Source organism: Macaca nemestrina, chromosome 14, assembly GCF_043159975.1.
Source record: "Macaca nemestrina isolate mMacNem1 chromosome 14, mMacNem.hap1, whole genome shotgun sequence".
NCBI classification, from domain to species: Eukaryota; Metazoa; Chordata; class Mammalia; order Primates; family Cercopithecidae; genus Macaca; species Macaca nemestrina.
Window position 1 is genome coordinate 1998032 of NC_092138.1, and position 23558 is coordinate 2021589.

The 23558-nt window shown below is 45.3% G+C and overlaps 1 protein-coding gene across 30 annotated transcripts in view; it reads right to left on the reverse strand.

The window, feature by feature from the left end:
- The window catches only part of LOC105498918 (cell division cycle 14B), a 142859-nt gene that overhangs the window by 19673 nt on the left and 99628 nt on the right, over nucleotides 1-23558 (reverse strand). For 11 of the 30 annotated variants that reach the window (XR_011612287.1, XR_011612286.1, XR_011612283.1 and 8 more), the window contains 2 exons: nucleotides 11759-11875; nucleotides 1059-1120 (listed from right to left, as the gene is read on the reverse strand). The exons of 1 other annotated variant lie outside the window; for it this stretch is intronic. Coding sequence is in view for 21 of the 29 variants with exons in the window: in XM_071077464.1 (XP_070933565.1) it covers nucleotides 1059-1120; nucleotides 11759-11875 (179 nt within the window). In the remaining 8 variants the exon portion in view is untranslated. 18 more of the 30 variants (XR_011612288.1, XR_011612289.1, XR_011612290.1 and 15 more) reach the window with 11 other exon arrangements.

Consider the following 23558-nt stretch of genomic DNA (forward strand, 5'->3'; position numbering starts at 1 on the left):
TTAGCGTGTGCCAGACACTTGTTCTCAGCTATGAAAAATATTAACTACTCATTTCATCCTCACACAACCCTGTAAGATGGATATTGCCATCCCCACTTCAGAGAAGGAACGGGTTTAGGGAGCCGAAATCACTCCGCCCAAATCGAAGTGGCAGCGCTCAGGTTTGCCAACAGCCTGGGCCCAGAATGCACGCTCTCAACAGTTCTACCGACGCTGCTTTTTCACAGTGTGCAGCAAGAGCTTTAACATCTTACAAATTTTTGACCCAGAAATCCCCTCTGTAAGAATTTATCCTAAGGAGATAGCCAGCACCGCCCAGGAAGAATTTCTGTAGAACAGGGATGCGGTGCGTGGCCGACAGCCGGGAATGCGTGACAGCTAGTCAGGGCACACTGCAGAGGAGCTAAAGGTCGTGTTCTTGGAGAATTCCTCCCTAGCTGCTCCTTTCCAATGCGCCCACAGCTGCATTAGACACACGGAGGAGGGAGACAGCAGAGTGGGTGTCACACTCCCCCAGCTAAGGCACAGCCATGTACTTCTGTTAAATCAAATGCTAGGCGCTCACTAGTCCAACTGAAACACTGAACCAAGTGAGGCTCGGCCAGTAGATCAAGGGTCCCCAAGGCCGCAGAAGTGGCGGAGCTGGGGCAAGACACTCCGCAACTTGCATTTCAGTCCATTGAGAGGCCGCAGACAGGGGCCCTTGAATCTCCTCTCCCATGACCCAGGTTTGCCTTTGAACAACGATTCTCGAGACTTACCTTCAATGCGTGGGTCCCGGCTTCAAGGCAAAACAGTTTACGTGACCTCTTTTTAAATGTTTACACCATTACCCATGCATAAAATTATGCTGCAGGTACCAAAAATATCAGAAACTGAGGGACCGTAATCTGCTATCATTCTTTCCCCAATTCTCTAGAGAAAATGACCTAAAATATATGACAAAGTAGTGAATTTAAAGACATGCCCCGACACTGTTTTAAGCAATTTCCAATTGTTATTTTAACTCCCATACTAACTGCGAAGGTAGGAATTCTTTTCATTTCCATTTCACTTACGCAATGGAAGCAGAGGGGATCGGCACATCCCACACATGATGGCTGGGCTCCGGTCAGATTGGCTGTAGATGACAGGGAAGGAGATAAGTCTCTTAAGGACCTGGGGTCCCCGCAGCCTGCTGCTTCCCCCCGACAGGCCTGGAAGACAAAGCCCCCCAGGAGGAACGGGCATGCCTCGTGGTTTCCTCTCAAGCACTGCCTCCAAGCCAGCCCCTTGGCAGCGCTCAGGGACTTCCCGGAGCAGTGTGGTGGCGCCAGCTGCCTGAGCTCTAGTGGCCTCAGGGGAAGCCGTGGAGGGGCAGGGAGAGGCCACAGCTCCCACAGAGCCAGCATCTGCAAATACACAGTCTGGAGGGTCATGTGTGGTGGGGAGTCGGGAGAGGGGTGAGAAGGCCAGTCTCTGGTTTTTTACTTTGGACACTTGTATCCCAGTGTGAATTCAAGCACAGCTCCTTGGGAGAACTGGATAGAACTCAACAGAACACAGGGTCTTGAGTCTCAGCAGTGAGTTGTGTGTGAGTATGGACAATGGGCCCTTGGGGTCCTGCCCGGCACCAGAGGCAGGGCAAGGAGAGAGCGGGGGGCTGGCATCTGGGGTTGGACCGCAAGCTGGGGAGGGTGCTGGGGCCGGTGCTGCCTGACCTTGGCAGGCAAAATGCCCTGCAGGATCCCAAGGGCCTGACTTGAGTCTTATCCTCAGAGGTCTCCAGAAAGTCAAAGCTTTGTGTCCTGTGAGCTGGTGCCAGGGTGTGAGGAATGGCCTGGCAGCAGGAGCGCCTCCAGTTCACCACCTTACCTACAGAAGGGGGCTGGACTAACTTCCAGATTCAAACGCTAAAGCCCTAACCCCAGCCCCTTGAGATGTGGCTCTATGTGGACACGGGGCCTTTAACAAGGTGGTCAAGTTACAATGAGGCCATCGGTGGGCCCCAATCCAATCTGACTGGTGTCCTCTTGAGAGGGGAGTGGAGGGGAAGAGGCACCAGGGCCCCGCAGGCACTGAAGAGAGGCCCTGCAAGGAGGCAGTGCCTGCAAGCCCAGGAGAGAGGCCGCTGGAGAAACCAAGCCCACCCACAGCTTGATCGTGGACATGCAGCCTCCAGAACTGTGAGGAAACGAACTTCTATGTGAGCCATCCAGTCTGGGGTATTCCATCACGGCCGTCCTGGAAGACTGACACAGATGCCGGGTTACCTCTGCTTTATGTTCTAACCCTGCCTACCAGAATTCAAAATGCCTGGTAAGTAACACAGTGAACAAAAAGGCTGTTGGGTTAATACTTTTAATTACATGATTGTAATTATACAATTTCCACTATTCGATATTTTGTATAAAACCAGTTACAACTCACAAGATTTTCCAATGTGACAATATGTATCAAACTACACACATATGCAAAGTTTACAGGCCATTAGGAAGCTTTATCTTAAAAATACCTTCAGGAAAATAAACATTCATTCAACCAGTTCTCTTGGCTTTAAAAAATATGATTAGAAATATACACTGTAAAAAAAAATCAAGACAATGATTGATCACTACTGATCAGTTACATTTTAAAACTTTTAATAATCTGTACATGAGTGCAGGTTAGATAAAAGTCTGCAAATTATTAATAGAAAACTGCAGTACTATCATTGGATGAACATGTCTGCTGACAATTCTACCAGGTAATTAAGGAGGTAATTTCCTACACAGTATAGGTGAATTGTCCAGTCTTTAAGCACATCTGGGGTCATCTCCGCTCAGTGACGTGGAGAATACCCTGATGTCGGGAAACGGAAGGGCAGCAGCCTCTCCAGGGCAGTTTCAGCGGGAGAGAACATTTCAAGGAACAATAAAATAGGTTTTAAAAGTTGCTTTTGATGAGCACTGCTTTCCAGAATGCAATAATGATTCTTTTTTTTAATGTAGAAAGAGAAGCCATGTTAAGAACAGACATCCAATGAGTGCACTGCCTCTGTGGCTTGGACGGTGACGGGGAAAGGGAATGCCTCAGGACAGTGGGCACACTGGCCGCATGACAATGCTTGGGAACTCCTCTAAAACTTGCCTAGGCCCAAGAGAGAGGTAGCAATCACCCTGTGAGAGGGCTGGAGGGGAGGGGAGGAAGGAGGTAGGGGGCAGGCTAGGGGCATCAAGCTCAGAACGGGGGAGTTCTGGAGGCCGGCAGGGCTCTGCCGGGAAGCACTGGCCACGCCAGGCCATTCTGCTCTCGCGAGGCGCCGCTCCCCACCAAGTTCTATAAAAAGCCAAGTCCGTCCGTACTTCTAGGAACCCAGTTTTGCAGATGCTCTTCCTCCGGACCGTCCCTGACTCTTGATAATTTTGAGTCCCCAGAAAGCTTCAAGGGCACCTAAAAATATGCACTTCTAATTTTAATTCCATTGCAAACTGTCCCGGTGTACTTTCAGGGCTATTTAAGGCTCTTAAGTTAAGGGAATCTCTCCATCAGACAGACACAGTTTCATGTTCCATAGCAACAAGGTCTTCTGTAACAAGGACTCTAAGTCAGAACCCCAGAAGATTCTGGGTGTTTGTGGTTTCAGTTGGGGAAGAGGGGAAGCATCCACTCTCATTCATAGCAGGAAGAACTTTCCATCCCTCAGACCGACACTTCCTGGATTCTAGAGACGGTCCCCATAAGTGTAACACTGTTGCTATGCACAGCTTCCCAAGTCATTTGGTTATTACAAGGAATGCTTCTTCACCAAATCACAAGTTTTCTATGACTAATTTCAGTGAACCAGTTAAATAGAAGGATTTTTAGAAAGAGCCACAGTGATAGCAATTATAGGTGGAAACCTGAGCAGGCAACATGAAGAGGCAGTTTATAAAATGAAGAAGGACTGCGGTTCCGCGGACACCCTTCCTTTTCTTGGACGAAACACCAGGAGGCGTGTCCACCGTGAGGGAGGCAGTACTCACAAGAGCTGCGGCGCCTACATTTACTTGTTCTGACGGGACGAAAAGCCAAACTAAGAAGGGATGAGATGGAAGCGCGATTTTCACAACTACCTGGATTATTATTTATGGAGCGGATGGCCTTAAAAAGGGTAAGGGGAAGAAGAGGTGCCCTGAGAATTCAATGCTTTATGCATGGCACAGTTTGAATATTTATATTGTCTCAGCTCAAAACAGCAAAAGGAATGTACCTCCTCCCACCCACATCTTATTGAAGAGTGGTCTTCCCACAGCCAAGTGGGTCTTTGTGCCTATTCATTTCCAGGGACAGAAAGCCACTGTTTTTCTGTGATCCAGTCCCCAGTGTTTAAAAGCTGGCGTGACCCCACCCCATAGTGCCTGGTGGGGAAAGAGTCGCTTGTTTGGCTGAGAACACGGCATCTTCCGTCTCTCCTGATGCCGATTGTTTTCACACTTTCTTCCAAGAAAGTGCACCAAAATGGAGGCACTGCCTTTCAATTCCTTTCTGCATTAAAGACTTTAACTTGTTTCTTCCAACTGCTTTAATTTCTTGAAGTTTTGTGAAAAAGGCAGCTTCGTAAAATGGAGTTGCCTACTAGACCTGGCGCACGCCTTGTGGCTTAGGAGAGCGTTTGCTTCTTACCGCTGTCAACATCTCGGCCCTCCATGCTCCCAGCACAGGCAAAAAATGGGTTAACAATCATTAAACCACCCACTGCTTGTGGAAGGAACTGAGGTGAGTACTAAATATTCTTTTATTTTGCCCCCCTGCTTTTTTTTTTTAAGCAGCAAATCAATTCTGTTTCTGTGACTGCTTCATGGCGCTGACTCTGCTGTGTTCCAGTAGGGTGGGGGAGAAGGCGCTCTGCAGAGTTACTGGTTGTGTTCCCTAACCAAGGCAACAGTGAGATCCAGAAGCAGATCATCCTCACTGAGATCGCAGGCCGCGTCAATGGCCTTAGGCTGATCTCATAAGGAAAAAAAAAAAAAATCCAATGTTACAGAGAAGGACTCTAAAAAAGCGGTAACTTTTTAAGCCGACATTATTTGGGATTGCTGTTTCCAAGGGGAATAACTGACAGTGTGTTTCCTCCATGCAAGGAAGGAAATATGATTTTAATTTGTATGACTGGCAACCAAACAATGGGCAACGTCCCAGTTCTTCAGTCCCTAAAGGACAGAAAAAGCAATGACTTGCAACATCTTCCAACTCTGAAGTCAGTTTCTCCTCCTGAGTCTTCTAAAACTACCATTAATATTCTCTTGCAAGTTTTAGGTTACCAAGGTACCACCTGGTCTTACAACATGCAACAGTATTTAAATGTGGTTTTCACAGATTCTTGTTAATAAAGCACTCTTTGGTGGAAGACAAGCAGCTTGGGTACTTAACAGAGTTAACATTACAACAGTATTACAAATAGGTGAAGATGATTAAGCCAAATAGTATCAAATTACAGAAAGTACCATCTCAGTAATGCCTTTTGTATCTTTATAAATTTTGACACAGGGTCACAAGGTGAACAGAAAATAAATACATAAAAAACCTCCATCAGATCCTCAACTCTTCTGAAGGCCAGCAACTACAATGATTGCCATCACAGAGACACACGTGCACCACAGAGCAACCAGCTCCCTGGGAACCAGAGGGCTTGGGTATTTACACCTGAGACTAAATTTACAACAGCATTTTTGTCGTTCAGCTTGAGAGCTGGGCCCTTCTCTGAGTCATTCGCTTGCATCCAAACTCAAAGTTCATTATTGAAACTCCAGCGGACACTTTCTCCATTGATCAACTTCTTAGGTGGAAAGCAACTAAGGCTTTTGCAATTTTGTTTTGTTTTCAAATTGTGCTAATTTCTGTTGCAGTTTTCAGTTCCTAGAGTCTTCCTTCAGCTCTGGTCACAGGTTTTTACTTAACGCAAGACTGTTTTAGTCCTTGAAATGGAGAGACTACGGGGAAAAAAAAGGATTTTTACCATGAAGTTTACACAGCGTCCAGAGGCAGTTATCAAAGACAAGGAGGGCAACATAATAAAAGTGCTGACATGCTAAAAAGTATACGCTTGCTGTGAGTTTCTAATGACAAATACTTTGGAGAAGACAACACAATATCAACCACAAAGGAAAGACAAATAGGAGAAAGGCAGGGCAGAAAAAGGTTCAGTTCTGCAAAAAATAGAAATTTAAAAAAACCAATACAAGTAAATAAAAATCATAAAAGACGGACGGGCAGAGAGGCAGCAGGGCCAGGAAAGTACCATGATGCCGCCAGGGGCACGTGCTGCAAAGCACTCGTTCTCCTTCCTTCCCTCTGAGGAACCAGGCTGTGGGAGGAGCAGGCAGAATGAAAAGACAGAGAACTGTTACTGGGTTATTTCAAAAGCCAGAATTTGGTCACAGAAAAAGCTCTGGCACCTAAGCGGTTTCCAGCGCCGCCAAGCACAGGAGACACCCCACGGGCTACCTGCCTCCGCACTCCATGATTCTCCTCCTGCCTCTCTTCTCTCCTTCCCCAGTTTATGACGCTACACTTTCAGGTCCATAACAACTTTCAGAAAACGAAACCAAAAGAAGAGTCAGAAAAACCACTTCCAATCTGGAGGGGCCCCTCGCCCGATGCTGCTGCTGCGCTCTTCAAGGAGGAGCGTTTGAATCGATCGTTTCATTTTCAGAGATCCCAACAGAGCACTGAGCCAAAAGATCCAGGTCAGCTGGTGAGACAAGTGGGAAGATATCTGGAATTTCAAAGGATCACTAATATTTTAAAAGACTGGAGAGAAACAGCATTTTACCAAGAAACATTTAGAGACAACCTTCTGGGACTCCTCTCCTGATGGACTTTGGAGACAACGGCAGTAGCCAAAAGTTAACGCCCAGAAGCAATGGAACAGGCACCCAGATCTGAGGCTCTGAGGGTCAAGAGGCAGTGGCAAGTGTGACACGGGCCAAGACACCCGAGAACACTGAAGAAGTCAGAGGTCCTAGATGCAGCTGCTCCCAACTGAAGGGCTCCTGAAAACATTCGTGGTTTTAGAGGCTAAGGAAAGAGGCCGGGCGCGATGCCTCACACCTGTAATCCCAGGACTTTGAGAGGCCGAGGCAGGTGGACCACCTGAGGTTAGGAGTTCAAGACCAGCCTGGCCAACATGGTGAAACCTCATCTCTACTAAAAATACAGAAAGAAAATGTTTAGCCAGGCGTGGTGGTGCACGCCTGTATTCCCTCCTCAGCTACGCAGGAGGCTGAGGCAGGAGAATCGCTTGAACCTGCGAGGTGGAGGTTGTAGTGAGCTGAGATCGCACCATGGCACTCCAGCCTGGGTGACAGAGAGAGACTCTGTCTCATTTAAAAAAAAAAAAAAAAAAAAAGGCTAAGGAAAGAAGCTGAGCATTTCTCTCCCCAACCCCCGCAACATGAAGCATTGGGCACAGAGCACCCCAAAGTCGGGGCCTTAGGTTTGGTTTGGCAGCTGCAGCGGAAAGTGATGGCTCCCAGTGATGCAACTCAAGAGTTAAAGTAACTTGTACGTGACGGTTTCTTAGAAAATGAATGAGGTTATCATTTAAAAAAAGAGCCTGCCCAAAAGAAACCGCATAAGCTAACAAACACGCACCGGCGGAAGGGCCGCGTGAAGACATGAGTGAATTCGAGCAAATGGGGTGGCTGCAGGCTCTCACTCGGAGCACGGTGAAATTTCCAAGACTGTTCTAAGACAGCTCTTCACAGAGGTCACATGAGAACACTGAAAACAGGCCAATTCAACGGAGCCAATTATTCACTGGGTTTATTAATTCTTAAAAGAGAAAGGTTAGCATGGATTTATAGCTCTACCAGGAAGTGGGAAGTGGAGAAGCTCACTCGCTCCCTCTCCAGACTCGGGGAAGGGAATGAGAAGGTGCCACAGAGAGCCCTGGCAGGACCGAGGGCCACACAGGCTGTCTGGCGGCCGTCCCAGACCTGTGGCCACATGAAATTTAGGTTTCGATGGGGCACAGCCTCAAGTGGATACACGAGGGGATAGTCACCTTCTGTGAGAAACTGCGGCACCTTTTCCCAAAGACAAATAGTGAAGACATCACTCCTATTTTTTCAGCTGCTGCAAGTAATTGCTCTTTCGACGTTTTTGAAAAAGTTCCCCAAAGCTGAAGAGCCTCTCAGTAAACCCAAAAATCAAAAGCGCCAATTAAGTGCAAAGCGAGTTTGGGTGGAGTCTTCATCCTGGACGCCAAGGAACATGAAAATGGGAGGTCACGTTCCTATGCGCCACAGAGCTGATGACAAACCAGCAGGAACTGGCAACCCTGGTGCCTTGCAGGTAGGGATGAAAGGACCCCAAAAGGGTGCTCTATTTTTTTTTCTACTGCTGTTTAAAGATTTCACTCAAAAATTTATTCAAATTTAGCTCATACTATTGTGCCCAGAATCAGACCATGCACCAACATACTAACTCCCTCATTACCCTCCAACCAGAAATGAATATGATTCAGTAGGATATTATGAACAATATTCAGTAGGATAAAAGCTCCAGGCTACAGCTTGGCTGACTCCAATTCTTAAAAACTATACATAATTTATTTGCTTTTCTTTTGTAAGCTGCAAGTGGATAACAGGTAAGGTGATGTGCACACAGGCCGAAGCCCCAAAAGAGGCACAAAGAAAGAACCCGCTTAGAGGAAGGTGAGCCCCAGTTAATCCTCACTGTTAGGCTCCTTTTGCTCTCCACATCATCTCTGAAAGTCCATTCTGGAATTTAAAGGAAGTCTTTTTGGTTTTCAGAACTATCCAAAATTCCTGGAAACTGCTTTGGGCCATTTCAACATTCAGTCCAGATCACTGGCTCTGAAATCTCCCTTAGGACCCTCATATCATCCCTGCCAGGGGCCTCAGGCAGATGCTTGCTGCAACCAGGAACCACTTCTCCAGAGAGGCAGGAGTTCAGGTCACCAGACTGACATGGAAACGCAACAAGACCTAGATAGAAAAACAGAGGCAAGGCCAGCCCTTCCTCCTCAAAGGAAGACGGTATGACCTGGCAAGCACCGGCCAGGCTCCCGGACTCTACTCCTCTGTAACCTAAAAAGCATAATCTAAAAAAGCAAACAGCAGAATTAAATGTGCAAGACACACCAGGCTGTAATAAAAACCTGAGCGGCCAGGCGCGGTGGCTCATGCCTGTAATCCCAGTACTTTGGGAGGCTGAGGCAGGTGGATCATTTGAGATCAGGAGTTTGAGATCAGCCTGGCCAAAATGGTGAAACCCCATCTCTACTAAAAATACAAAAATTAGCCAGGTGTGGTGGTACATGCCACCCACAAGTAGTAATCCTAGCTACTTGGGAGGATGAGGCAGGAGAATGGTTTGAACCCGGAAGGCGAAGGTTGTAGTGAGCCGAGATAACACTATTGCACTCCGGCCTGGGCAATTCCATGTCAAAGAGAGAAAAACAAAAAGCGTGAGTACTCATGCACTCATACCTAAAAAGGATACACCCCTTCAAGACATGTCAAAATTAACTAATTAACTGTCATCAACGATAGGCTTTTTATTTGATTTTTTTTTTTTTTTTTGAGACGGAGTCTTGCTCTGTCACCCAGGCTGGGGTGCAATGGCGTAATCTCGGCTCATGTAAGCTCTGCCTCCGAAGTTCAAGTGATTCTCCAGCCTCAGCCTCCCGAGTAGCTGGGATTACAGGCACCCGCCACTGCACCCAGCTAATTTTTGTATTTTTAGTAGAGACGAGGTTTCACCATCTTGGCCAGGCTGGTCTTGAACTCCTGACCTCATGATCTACCTGCCTTGGCCTCCCGAAGTGCTGGGATTACAGGCATGAGCCACTGCACCTGGCCTGAATTAATAGTTTGGCTCACCTAAAAGTGTCAGTTGAAACACTCCCATTTCCCTTCATTTATTGTAAAAAAATTGGAAAATAAGATGATAAAAAAGAAAAAAAAAATCCCAACTGTCCCACCAACCAGAACTTTTATTAGTATCATAGCATATTTTCCTTTGTCTTATTTCTATACATATATAGACACTTATTCATCTATAAATACAGATGTATTGTAGGTATATAAATATTTATACATCTCTGTATTTCTATACTACATAGTATACTTACACTTACAAAATTACAGTCATACTTCAGATTTTTTTTTTTTTTTTTGAGACAGAGTCTCGCTCTTTCACCCAGGCTGGAGTGCAGTGGCGTGATCTCGGCTCACTGCAACCTCCGCCTCCCATGTTTAAGCAATTCTCCTGCCTCAGCCTCCTGAGTAGCTGGGACCACACGTGCCCGCCACCACGCCCGGCTAATGTTTGTATTTTTAGTAGAGATGAGGTTTCACCATGTTGGCCAGGCTGGTCTCAAACTCCTGACCTCAAGTGATCCACCCACCTCGGCTTCCCAAAGTGCTGGGATTACAGGCGTGAGCCACTGCGCCCGGCCCATACTTCAGAATTGTTATGCATGGCTCTTTTCACTCATTGCTTCGTGCACTAAACTGTATGACTCCCAATTCATTTGGCATAATGTAACAATCTTGAGCCCACTTCCTGTTTCTCACTGTTAGAGATAACACTCCGCCGCTGTTCCAATGTACCTAAATCTTTGACCTTTGGTCAGTATTTCTCTAATATTCTTCTCAAGTAGAATCAAAGAGTAAAGAAATAGGAATATTTGGTACATTTCTAATGAAAAATTTTAAATCCTAGAATCATGAGTCAGTGCCTGACAGTCCTCAAATCCTCATGCCGGGGCACTGCTGCGTCCTCATGTGAGTGTAAGTGTGCAGTAAGGTTGTACAAAACAGACAGTGACGAGGAAACACGGCAGAGCTGAACGAGTCCTCCAAATGCGAAGCACACAGAGCTCCCAGCTCTGCCAAGGGTCCCTCGGGAGACTGGCTGCTTTGCACTGGGGACTAATTTTACACTGATAAGGCCCTGAGGCCCAAAGCCTCAGATACACAGGGCAGGGAAGCCGAAGGGAAGCGGGGCACATGTGCAGGACATTTTAAAGTCTGGTTCTGATTATCTTCAGGTCGCTCACGTCTGTTAGAAGAGATCGTTTTTACCAGGAGAACAGAAACAGGACTGCATGGGCGGCCAACACCAGGCAAAGATGAAAAGATGCCCTCTTCTACTCCTGAGCCCTCTATCCCCACTTCCACTCCTGGGCTATCTATTCTCTCTTCAGATGGGATCTGTTATCAGAATACTTTAAAAATGGCATGTCTACTTCATGAGAAATATCCAAAGACAACAGAGTCACCGACGTGGTCACAGAACACATTGGTTTTGCGAAATTTTGCCTCCACTTACTGAAGACAGTGCTGACAGTGAAAGAACTAGTGCCTCACGTGTGGGCTGTGGCCAAGAGGACAAAGAGTCACTAGGCAGAGAAGGATCCTCAGACTCTCTAGAGTTACCTCATGTCCACCATCACACTCATTTCAGCTAATCGTCCAGCAGTGATGCTGTGTCTGATATGCACTAGAATGATGTCCTCCAAGTCCTGACAGCCAGCTCTGGAAATTCTTAATTTAAAAACTTTCCCATATCATGACCCAGACACCATATTTCCAGTGTCGAGAATTACTTCTGAAATACAAAACGAAAGCCTACATTAAAATGGTCCAGATTTTCTTAGATAATGAACAAGTAACACACAGACTCTACTTTCTCCTAATTTCATGTCAATCTTCAGAGGTAGGGCCCAAATATTAAACTGGAAAGCCAGTGCTTGCAACTTTTCAGAAGAGTAGGATTCTTTTCTCACCTTTTAACACTGCTTTTCCTTGAAGCAGATCTGGTGGTTCTTTTAGTAATGCCTGCACTGCCAGAAATGTTAGGTTCAGATGTTTTACAGCTCTGAACACTGGATTGAAGAATTACTCTGAAAATAGTTGGAAAAAAATAAGATTACATTCACTGAAACCATTTGCAAATACTTGACAGAGGAAAGTATTTTTGCACTTTAGTGCAAATTATCTTGAGAATTGAGAGGATTTTCCATCAACACATTTACCAAAAAAAGGTGAAACACATTTTTACATCAAGGCCTTTTAAAATGAAGCATCTCATTTCTCTTTGAAGGCTACACAAAGATAACCGGAGGGCTTTGCTTCTGGAAGGTGAATGACTTGGCATTTTAAGCAATTCCCACACCAAAGAAATTCACCAGCCAAACAAATCTTTCTGCCCAACAAAAGCAAAAGTAGCTTCTCAGACTTTCAGTCATGAAACAAGACACCATTAAGAAGCCCAAATTCTAAAGAATAGGAACATAAAGTCAGGAAATAACTATACAATATTTACTCTTCAAAGCTGTAAGTATGGGTAATAATCCACTAAATCAATACTAATTTTATGTAACATTTCAAAATTTTAGAAAGTGTTTAAGCAAAATATGAGTTTCGTCTGGATTATAACACTTACTAAATCTCCAAGTGCCACTAAAATGAAAGTGAAAACACTTAAATTTTGAAAAGCTTGCCTTAATTAAACTCTAAAAAGCTTGAGAAACTGGTGCCTATGAGAGTAGACTGCCCAGGAGGAAGTACACGATGAATCAGAAAAGAACACCCTGAGATAAAGGCCACACGGAATGTCCTTTTAGAGGCAGATGGTCCTCTGACTTTTTTTTCTTTAAATTGTCATAGGGAAAATAGCAGAAGACATCAAAAGATTTTATATGCAATTCTTTTCTTTTTTTTTTTTTTTTGAGACAGAGTCTTGCTCTGTTGTCCAGGCTGGAGTGCAGTGGTGTAATCTCGGCTCACTGCAACCTCCGCCTCCCAGGTTCAAACGATCCTCCTGCCTCAGCCTCCTGAGTAGCTGGGACCATGGGCGCCCACAACCTCACCTGGCTAATTTTTGTATTTTTAGTAAAGATGAGGTTTTGCCATGTTGGCCAAGCTGGTCTCGAACTCCTGACCTCAGGTGATCTGCCCACCTCAGCCTCCCAAAGTGCTGGGATTACAGGTGTGAGCCACCACGCCAGGCCTATATGCAACTTTTTTCTTCAAGAGATAATCAATGACAAACTAAACACATACACACACATTTATAGATACCAACTTTTAATTTTCTGAAAGAGAAAACACTGACTTAAGCTTTCTTCTCTCCTATTCAAAACATAAAGGTGAGAAAGCCAGTAACAACTTATGAGAACCCAGCTCAAAAGAGTAAAAAGGAACCATTACCAATCAGTGGGCATCCCACCTCATAGGCCTCAGCTACCACCATGCTGGCTAATATACCAAAGACAGGGCCTTAAAATATGCTAAGATTAATACATTTCTACAACCTTAGCATCACCCAAACCAAAGCATATCCAACACTTAGTGAAATGCTAAACGTCTCATCACTGAAAAAGCAACAAGAGGCTGGGCATGGTGGCTCACGCCTGTAATCCTAGCACTTTGAGAGGCCAAGGCGGGTGGATCACAAGGTCAGGAGTTCAAGACCAGCCTGGCCAAGATGGTGAAACCCTGTCTCTACTAAAAATACAAAAATCAGCCGGGTGTGGTGGCAGGTGCCTATAATCCCAGCTACTCAGGTGGCTGAGGCAGGAGAACTGCTTGAACGCGGGCGGCACAGGTTGCAGTGAGCCAAGATTGCACCACTGTACTCCAGCCTGGGCCAAAGAGCGAGACTCCATCTCAAAAAAGAAAAAAAGCAACCAGAGCAGAACCTGGAGCTTGTCTGGGCCAGCGGTCCAAGCCTTCTGGGGAGAAGGCGGGGCAGTTTTCCCCACTGTTTCACTTTACTCATGCCGGATTTCTGACGGACCCTTGAAACTAGCTTTCTGTCTCACAGAGGGACGTGAATCCTGGATAAATCAGCCAATGTTTGGTTCAGAAATTCTCCTAGAGTGTGATCATCTGATACGTTGCATGTTCTAACACAACAGACAAAGGCGCTGGGTGTGGTGGCTTATGCCTATAATTCCAGCACTTTGGGAGACCAAGGCAGGAGGATCAATTGAGGCCAAAAGTTCGAGACCAGCCTGGTCATTTTAAGCAATTCCTACACCAAAGAAATCCTCCAGCCAAACAAATCTTTGTGTTCAAAAGTAAAAGTAGCTTCTCAGATTTTCAGTCATGAAACAAGACACCATTAAGAAGCCCAAATTCTGCCGGGCGCGGTGGCTCACGCCTGTAATCCCAGCACTTTGGGAGGCCGAGGCGGGCGGATCACAAGGTCAGGAGATCGAGACCACGGTGAAACCCCGTCTCTACTAAAAATACAAAAAATTAGCCGGGCGTGGTGGCGGGCGCCTGTAGTCCCAGCTACTCGGGAGACTGAGGCAGGAGAATGGCGTGAACCCGGGAGGCGGAGCTTGCAGTGAGCCAGGATCGCGCCATTGCACTCCAGCCTGGGTGACAGAGCGAGACTCCGTCTCCAAAAAAAAAAAAAAAGAAGCCCAAATTCTTAAACATAGTGAGACGTCCTCTCTACAAAATAATAATAATAATAATTAGCTGGGCGTGGTGGGGCGTGCCTGTGGTTCCAGCTACTTGGGAGGTTGAGGTAGGAGGATCACCTTGACCTTGACCTCTCAGGGTCAAGACTGTAGTGAGCCATGTTTGTGTCACTGATCTCCAGCCCGGGTGATTGAGACTCTGTATTTTAAAAAAAAAAAAAAAAAAAAAAAAAAAAGAGTGTATGTGAAGACTTAATTGTAGGATTAAAGGCAACTATTACCCTGGCTTGTGAATTCTACTTCTAAAAACAAAGGATTATTTTTAAATTCTTTCTTTTTTCTTTTTTTTTTTAAGAGACAGGGTCTCACTCTGTTGCCCAGGCTGGAGTGCAGTGACGCAATCATAGCTCACTGCAGCCTCAAATCCTGGACTCAACTGATCCTCCCACCTCAGCCTCCAGAGTAGCTGGGACTACAGGTACATGTCGCCACACCCAGCTAACTTTTTTAGTTTTCATTTTATAGAGATGGAGGTCTCGCTATGTTGCCCATGCTGGTCTCAAAATCCTGGCCTCCGTGATTCTCTTGCCTCGACCTTCCAAAGTGTTGAGATTTGTAGGTATGAGTCAGCCTGCCCATCCCTAAAAATTATTTGTTTATATAAAGTGAAGAGAAAATATTTATTCATCTCTGCTAAAAATTTGAATATAGAATTTTGCATAAAACAAAACAAACCGCTGCTGCTTCACTGCTACTTCCGAAGCCCAGGCCAGCACTGGCACTGCCACAGCTCTCACGCTCCCCTGGGCCACTGCCTCATGCACGGGGAAAATGAGACTCCTGTTGGCTCTTTTTTGAAATACAACACCTACTTCTCAAATTATTTGAGGCCATGGTTGGCCAAAAGTACAGACAACAATCACACTGCAAAATAATTAATCTGAGGAAAACACAAGAGCTGATATACTGCCTGCTTAGGAAATCTGAATCCTGATTTCTCAAATTAACTAAGACTGAAGTGTTGAAATGGCATTCAAAACAAGACACTACGGCTCAATCGTGCAGTCATTCTTAGGCTGCTGGAAAACATCTTTTAAAAAGTATTTATTTCTCTATAAAATTAGTGTAAAGTGAACTAATATAATAACAATATTAAACAGCTAGTAATTTCTGTGGAACGTTAAAACCAAGAGAATGATAGAACTTGAGTGTGCTAATCATACCAGGGAAGATTCCGGTTCTTTGCACTGACAACACAGCATTTATCCTAACTGCAGGTTACGCACTGATGAAGTCGGGGTGGGGGTAGAACTCCACTGAGCTATCACCAGTGACAGCGCACACCACCTGACAGGACCAGAGGGGGACGCGTTGCCTCTGCCACAGAGAACCCGGGCACTCGCTGCCTTCTGCCTCCCAACCCAGGCCAGGCTTTGCAGAGCAGCATGCAGCGGATGCATTTTCTTCCTTCCCATCTCCCCTGACAAAGTCCTCTGTCCCACCTACCTCCTGCCTGTACTGCAGTTCACCACCTTCTCTGCAGCATCCCTGGAGCCTCGGTACTGAGACTTCAGATACAGTGAAATCTGCAACCCAAGGAACACAGCCAAGCCAAAAACTAAAACGCCAGGTCTGGAACATAAATGTCCAATTCCAAGAAAACAATCCATCAGGACAACTATGCACTATGTACTGGCTGTCCACTCCGGACACTACAAGAGCATGCACAAAGGTGACCCTGAGGCCCTGCTGCCTTCAGACAAGCCTTTCCCGCTATCTCCGGGTCTGACTCAGGAGCCTGAAGTGTTGTTATGGCCTAATTCTCCAGGCATGCCGCATAACGGGAGCTTTTCACTGGAAACAACTGATCAAACGATGCCATGCCACCTGCGTCCGCTGCCAGCAGAGGTGGGTGGTGCTGATGGTGGATGGTGGCACTCAGGAGTCACCAACTTACAAATAAAACCCTTTGGAAAGAAAGTCATGGGGTGCTACAAAGATGATACTGATTAACACCACTGTAACTGTCACAAGTTTTTTGCTTCTGAAAATTCCAAATAATTAGTCAGGCTAAACTGAATACTCTGCTTGGGTCTAGAAATACCACGGCAAACGTCATTAACAACAATAACAGGAGGTATAGTTTACATGGAATACTGAAAGCAAAGAGCCTGATAGAGACCGTTTTTAAACTTACCCTGGGAATGATCATTCAACCACAAAGTGCCTAAGTATTATTAGCAACTGTTCCACCCATTCGGAACATCTCTGCCACTTGCAACAGTTTGAGAAGAATAAATCTAAGTAGTGCATGATGCTTTTGAGTCAGAATATGTGGCAATCAAAGCTGACTAAGAGAAGTAAAGGAGAAAACACCCAAAAGGTTGATCTATCTCAGAAATACAGCAGGTCTGAATGCGCGACAATAAGCTTTTATTTGTAAGATATTCAAGAAAATGCCATCAATAGGAGCAAGTTAAGCAGGTTTTGCCTAATTCTGAAGAGTGAAATCAGCTTGATTTTTAAATCTTTCTCAGCTATGTGAAAATACTCAATGAAACCACAAAGTACCAGAGTTGGTTGCAATGGAATTTTTCTTTGGAAGAGATCTTGCAAGGAACTTTTGCATTCTTTCATAACTTCCAAGTCCAAGAGGAGAAAAGAGAAGAAATTCTTAAAATATGAGTTAAGGGGAAAGCTTGAGAGAAGGAAGAATGCAGCTCAGACACAGGAGGGTGGCGGTGGACCCCGTGACGCAGGACATACCCGCCTTCTGGGGGTCTTCAACAGGTTGCTCCCCAAGTGGGCCTCTTGCACATTCTTCTGCAGAAATAAAGCCTCTTCGCTGTTAAGGTCTTCATTTCAAAGATAAAAGATCTCAAGAGAATACAAATTTGCTGCTATCAGCCTAATAAAGGCATTCTGGCTATGTTTGGGCAAGGAGAAAAGCGGGAGCAATGACCGTCATATGGGAATGCACCAACTTCAACAGGCGCCCTCAGCTCCGACCTCCTACCTTCATTTAGTATCAAGTGCTACACACTGTACTTACTGTATTCCCTAAAGGGGAGGAGGAAAATGAGACAGAGCAGGACATTCTGCACACTAGAGAGAAGACTTATGAGAGAGCTGCTGTACAACGGCAGATTTCGAGGCTACAAAATCACATATTTAATGAAAGTAGATCAGTGGGGAAAATGCTTCCTTGCTAGATTGGAAAGGACATACTCAAGACACAGAAACAACTAGAGGAAAACTGTATAGCCAACCAACAAAAATAAAACCACCCCAATTATCCCAAGCTAACTAACTACTTTTGATAGGGAAGAAAACCTGTTTCAGTGTCTTCATTTATCAACTGCTATTTTGAAATATCTGTTAAGGATAAGCATAACTTTAAAACAAGATACGTTACTTTTAATATCCTTTCTATGAGAGGAACAGTGAAGCCCACCTTCCCTCCCCACCACCATCCCATTAATTGAAAAGATTCAGAAAAAGAACCTTTGAAAATAGGCAAACCAACAAAGCTAGGAGCTGACAAGGAGAAAAACATGCATTGTGGGAACCACACTAGGCACCAGAAGTAAGCAACGGCAGAGAAACAGAACGGGACACTTACAGCAGCTATCTGTCAGGGGGTCCTGATGGCTACTGTGTTCTGAAACCATCGAGACAGAATAGCAGGATGGGAAGAATGTAGTCACAAACAATCCACCAGATGACAACACTACACAGTGCAGAGGTCAGCACAGCTAGGGGACATCTGGAAAGGGGTGAAGGGGAAAGAACAGATGTTCAAATTGGGAAGCCAAAATAAATTACGCAATCATCAATCAATCAATCAATCAATCAAGCCATATGTAATTTTAGACACCCTAAAAGCCCAAAACAGCAACAGGGATACAAAGGGGCGGTGCACAAGGATGGAGTTTTGCCATTTTATGTTGGAGAACAAAATGCTGTGTTTAAACAGGTTTGATACTTGGGGACTCAGTCACTAGTTACATAACTACCCCATGGTAATTTAACTTTATGATACTGAAATCAGTCATAGATAAATGATTGAGGTTCTTCAAAAAGCACAAGATGTGCACACACAGAAAACTAAACCAAACCATAATGGGCAAAGGAGGCAAAACCAGACAACCAAAACCAAACAAACAAAAAACACAAAACCCCAGACCAGTTAACAAAATCACAGGAGGCACAACTAAAAATGAACGTAACACAGCAGAACTGATCTCATTTCAATGGAATCACTAACTCCTGAGTCATCCAGGAAGCTAAGGGAATGGCACATTTTTATAATACGGTTCACATTTAACCAAGGGCAGCACAAAATGAGCAAAATTTCACTGAAGTATGCATACTATAGATTTTTCTTAGTTGTTTTCTGCACTCACTTTCTTCATACTAGTTGGCTTTCAGCTTGGGGTTTTTTATTTTTTAATTATTATAATTTTTTGAGATGGAATCTTGCTCTGTCACCCAGCCTGGAGTACAATAGTGTGATTTTGGCTTACTGCAAACTCCGCCTCCCAGGTTCAAGCAAATTCTCCCACTGCAGCCTCCTGAGTAGCTGGGATTAGAGGTGTGCACCACCATGCCCAGCTAAGTATTGTATTTTTAGTATGGGGTTTCAACACGTTGGCCAGCTGGTCTCAAACTCCTGACCTCAGGTGATCCACCTGCCTCGGCATCCCAAAATGCTGGGATTACAGGCATGAGCCACTGCACCTGGCCTCTTTTTCATTTTTAAGAAATGGGTCGGCCGGGCGCGGTGGCTCATGCCTCTAAGCCCAGCACTTTGGGAGGCCAAGGCAGGCGGATTACCCGAGGTCAGGAGTTCGAGACCAGCCTGTTCAACATGGTGAAACGCCTTCTCTACTAAAAAAAAATTACAAAAATTAGCCAGGTGTAGTGGCATACCCTGTAATCCTAGCTACTTGGGAGGCCAGGGCAGGAGAACTGCTTGAGCTCGGGAGGCGAAGATTGCAGTGAGCCGAGATCATGCCACTGCACTCCAGCCTGGCCGACAGAGCAAGACACTGTCTCAAAAAAAAAAAAAAAAAAGAAAGAAACAGAAGGTACTGCTCTGCTGCCCAGGCTGGAGTGCAGTGGCGTTATCATAGTTCACTGTAATCTCCAACTCCTAGGTGCAAACAATCCTCCGACATCAGCCTCCTGAGTAGCAGCTGAGACTACCTGTTCATGCCACCATGCCCAGTTAGTTTTTTGTTGTTGTTGTTTAATTTTTTTGTAGAAACAGAGTCTCACTATGTTGGCCAGGCTGGTCTCCAACTCCTGGGCTCAAGTGATCCTCCTGCCCTTGAACTCTCAAAGTGCTGGGATTACAGGCATGAGCCACTGTGTCCAGCCTCAGCTTGGTGTTTCTCAATCCATTGATCTGGGTTCTAGCAGCAAGGAAGGAAACCTCCTCCCGTTTAGAAGGGCAGAAGCTCCTTCCAGTGACTGCACTTCCACATGGTTACCTGAATACATCTGTGACCAAATACTAGAGCCGCTACTGAGCATGTGCCACGTGCGTGGTACTGCTGATCAATTTGGAAGCGACTGATTTGGCTTATCATGTCATTTTTATTGTTGACCTCATCACTGTCATCATTAAAAATTCCATGTCAGGCCAGGTGCAGTGGCTCACGCCTGTAATCCCAACACTTTGGGAAGCTGAGGCGGAGCAGATCACGAGGTCAGGAGTTTGAGACCAGCCTGGCCAACATGGTGAAACCCCATCTCTACTAAAAATACAAAAATTAGCGAGACGTGATGGTGGGCGCCTGTAATCCCAGCTACTCAGGAGGCTGAGGCAAGAGAATCACTTGAACCCGGAAGGCGGAGGCTACACTGAGGCAAGATTACGCCATTGCACTTCAGCCTGGGTGACAAAGCAAGACTCTGTCTCGGAAAAAAAAAAAAAGTACATGCCAGGCATCTTATATTGTGGAAAGGGATTAGACTAAAGGGTGAACTCGAAATACAAGCTAACCTCACCCCACAAGTTATACCTACACCATCTTATTTCATCTTCCCACACAAAAAAAACAAGCCTACTAATATATATATTAAGATCACGGGGTGAACATTTAAACGGAATGAATAAATGGCCTGAGAGCACTAGAAAACTCTCTACCCATCCCAGGCTTCACTTTCAGTTCCTTAAAGGCAGAACAGCCTGAATGTCCAGGTGTCAGCATTATAGATGGTTATTTGTTCCTCTAGTAAACCTCATGGCTAAAGAATTACTTTCCACTGCTAACACACACACCCATCTCCAAACCTGCCAAAACCATCAGTATGCAGAACGACAGGCCTCATGGCTCAAGTTATGAAATCTACCAAATCCATTTTAGCACAGACAATATACTTGTCATCACGTCCTGAAGATCAGCTCAATGTCAATGGTGCCACGTGGTTTACTGTCATCACTGTAGTCAGGATTAGACAGGCTGAGCAAATGGCCATTTTACAATTGATAAAAAACTTAAACTCTCCCCCAAAACTGACCATTTATAAAAGAGAAACCGGCCAGGCGCTGGTGGCTCATGCCTGTAATCCTAGCACTTTGGGAGGCTGAGGCGGGTGGATCACTTGAGGTCAGGATTTCGAGACAAGCCTGGCCAACATGGTGAAACCTTGCCTCTACTAAAAATACAAAAAATTAGCTGGGTGTGGTGGTGCACACCTGTAATCCCAGATACTCGGGAGGCTGAGGCAGGAGGATCACTGGAAGCCGGGAGGCGGAGTTTGCAGTGAGTCGAGGGCATACCACTGCACTCCAGCCTGGCCAACAGAGCAAGACTCCGTCTTAAAAAAAAAAAAAGAGAGAGAGAAACCAATCATTGGAATAATATTTTATGTACTACAACTTTCTCCTAAGAGTGACTAGTACTTGTGTATTTCTCACTAACTTTCTTTCTTGCACGTACTGTATTTTCATAAGGCTAAGTGCCAATGTTAAAGCAAAATAACTTGCTCACAGAAATCAATGAGTCAAAATTGGGATGAAGAAATTGATTTTGTATTTTTCAACCCAAGCCATTGTTGAACATAGTCCCTCAGGGACTTCTATTCCTAAAATAACTACAAAGACACAAGAGGGAAAGAAAGAAACCTTCGACTCATCTTTTCTAGGGCCAAAAAGCTGCAAATAATAGCAGAGAGGGTTTGAAAAAGCAGAGAAGGGATACGCAAAATGTTGTAATGGAGGAGGAAGGAGATTTGCTGAGACTCATCAAAAATCCCCCGGGGTTTATACACATAACTCAGAGCTTAGAAAAACTAGCATTTTGCTTTCTTCTTTGAAAGTGTGGCCTAAAACTTTGTTATTTGTGTTATGTGGGGCTATTTTTATATATTGTTTTTAGGATATTAACAAAAGGAATCCTGAGCTCACTGCAGCCTCAGACTCCTGGGCTAAGTGGTCCTCTTGCCTCAGCCTCCCGCATAGCCTGGTCTACAGGTGCACACCGCCATGCCCAGCTAGATTTGAACTCATGTTAATCAGGGTAGCAGATTCAGAGGGTGACTAAAGGAAACTGCCTATTTAACAAAAACTTTTGACTAAGCAGGATTTGTATCCCCTGACTCTCAACTTGACTTTTGAACAGCAGGCAACAAAATATTAAAAAATAAACGATGATGCTGATTCTGAAAAACAAAACAAAAAAACCTGGACACAGCTAAAATCAACCCACAAAAGCATCAGTTTCCTAGGGCTTGCAATTCAATGTGTGGTCCCTGGACCAGCAGCCTCTGCTAGAAATGTGAAATCTTGGGCCTTGCCCCCACCCACTAATCATAACCCATATTTCAACAAGCGCCGGGTGCCTCATGCACACTTAAGTCAGAGGAGCACTGCTCGAGGGCACTGCCTGCCTCCGCCACATCCAGAGTTAGTATCTGGATGATTACCTGGAGCCACCACAATACTGCCAAAGAAAAACCATGAAGGCCTTAGATGAAGACTTTTAATAAGGAAATTAAAAACAAAATGACATTCAGAGTTAAATAAATTATACAAAAGGCAACATTTTCTTTTTTTTTTTTTTTTTTTTTGAGAGGGAGTCTGGCTCTGTCGCCCAGGCTGGAGTGCAGTGGCCAGATCTCAGCTCACTGCAAGCTCCGCCTCCCGGGTTTACGCCATTCTCCTGCCTCAGCCTCCCGAGTAGCTGGGACTACAGGCGCCCGCCACCTCGCCCGGCTAGTTTTTTTTTTTGTATTTTTTTAGTAGAGATGGGGTTTCACCGTGTTAGCCAGGATGGTCTTGATCTCCTGACCTCGTGATCCGCCCGTCTCGGCCTCCCAAAGTGCTGGGATTACAGGCTTGAGCCACCGCGCCCGGCCAAAAGGCAACATTTTCTTTGTTTGTTTTTCGGTTTGTTCTCACTCTGTCGCCCAGGCTGGACTGCAATGGCGCAATCTCAGCTCACTGCAATCTCTGCCTCCCAGATTCAAGCGATCCTCCTGCCTCAGCCTCCCGAGTAGCTGGGATTATAGGCACCCACCATCATGCCCGGCTAATTTTTGTATTTTTGTAGAGACAGGCTATCACCATGTTGCCCAGGCTGGTCTTGACCTCCTGATCTCAGGTGACTCGCCCACCTTGGTCTCCCATAGTGCTGGGATTACAGGTGTGAACCACCATGCCTGGCCAAAGGCACCATTTTTAAAGCAGTCTAATTGACTACAGTACCACTAAGCTGCAAAAGAAATCTTCATAAATGCCTGTCATCACAATGGATGCCCTACATCACATAACACTGCATACTGCAAAACTCAACTCTTTGCATTGGGTCTTTGAAGAACCTCCCAGAGGAGCAGCCCACAATGACACATGCCTTACATGTGATTCTACTTCAGGATTTTTATGACGAGATACTAGTGAGGAATTACCTTCAGTTATAAAGAAAACCTGTTCTCTGCCAATACAAATGGTTTATTATATCATACTTCCTTACCATATTATAAGATGCTTACTGAATAAATGATCTATGTCCATCACACTCCCTTCCCCCAAAAAAGAAGGTTGGAAATCTGGTGCCCCACACTGAAAAAAGAAGTAACTAGAAGGAAGAAATCCAGTGGCAAACAGGTGGGACCATCTACTGAAGAGCAGCCTATAAAAAAG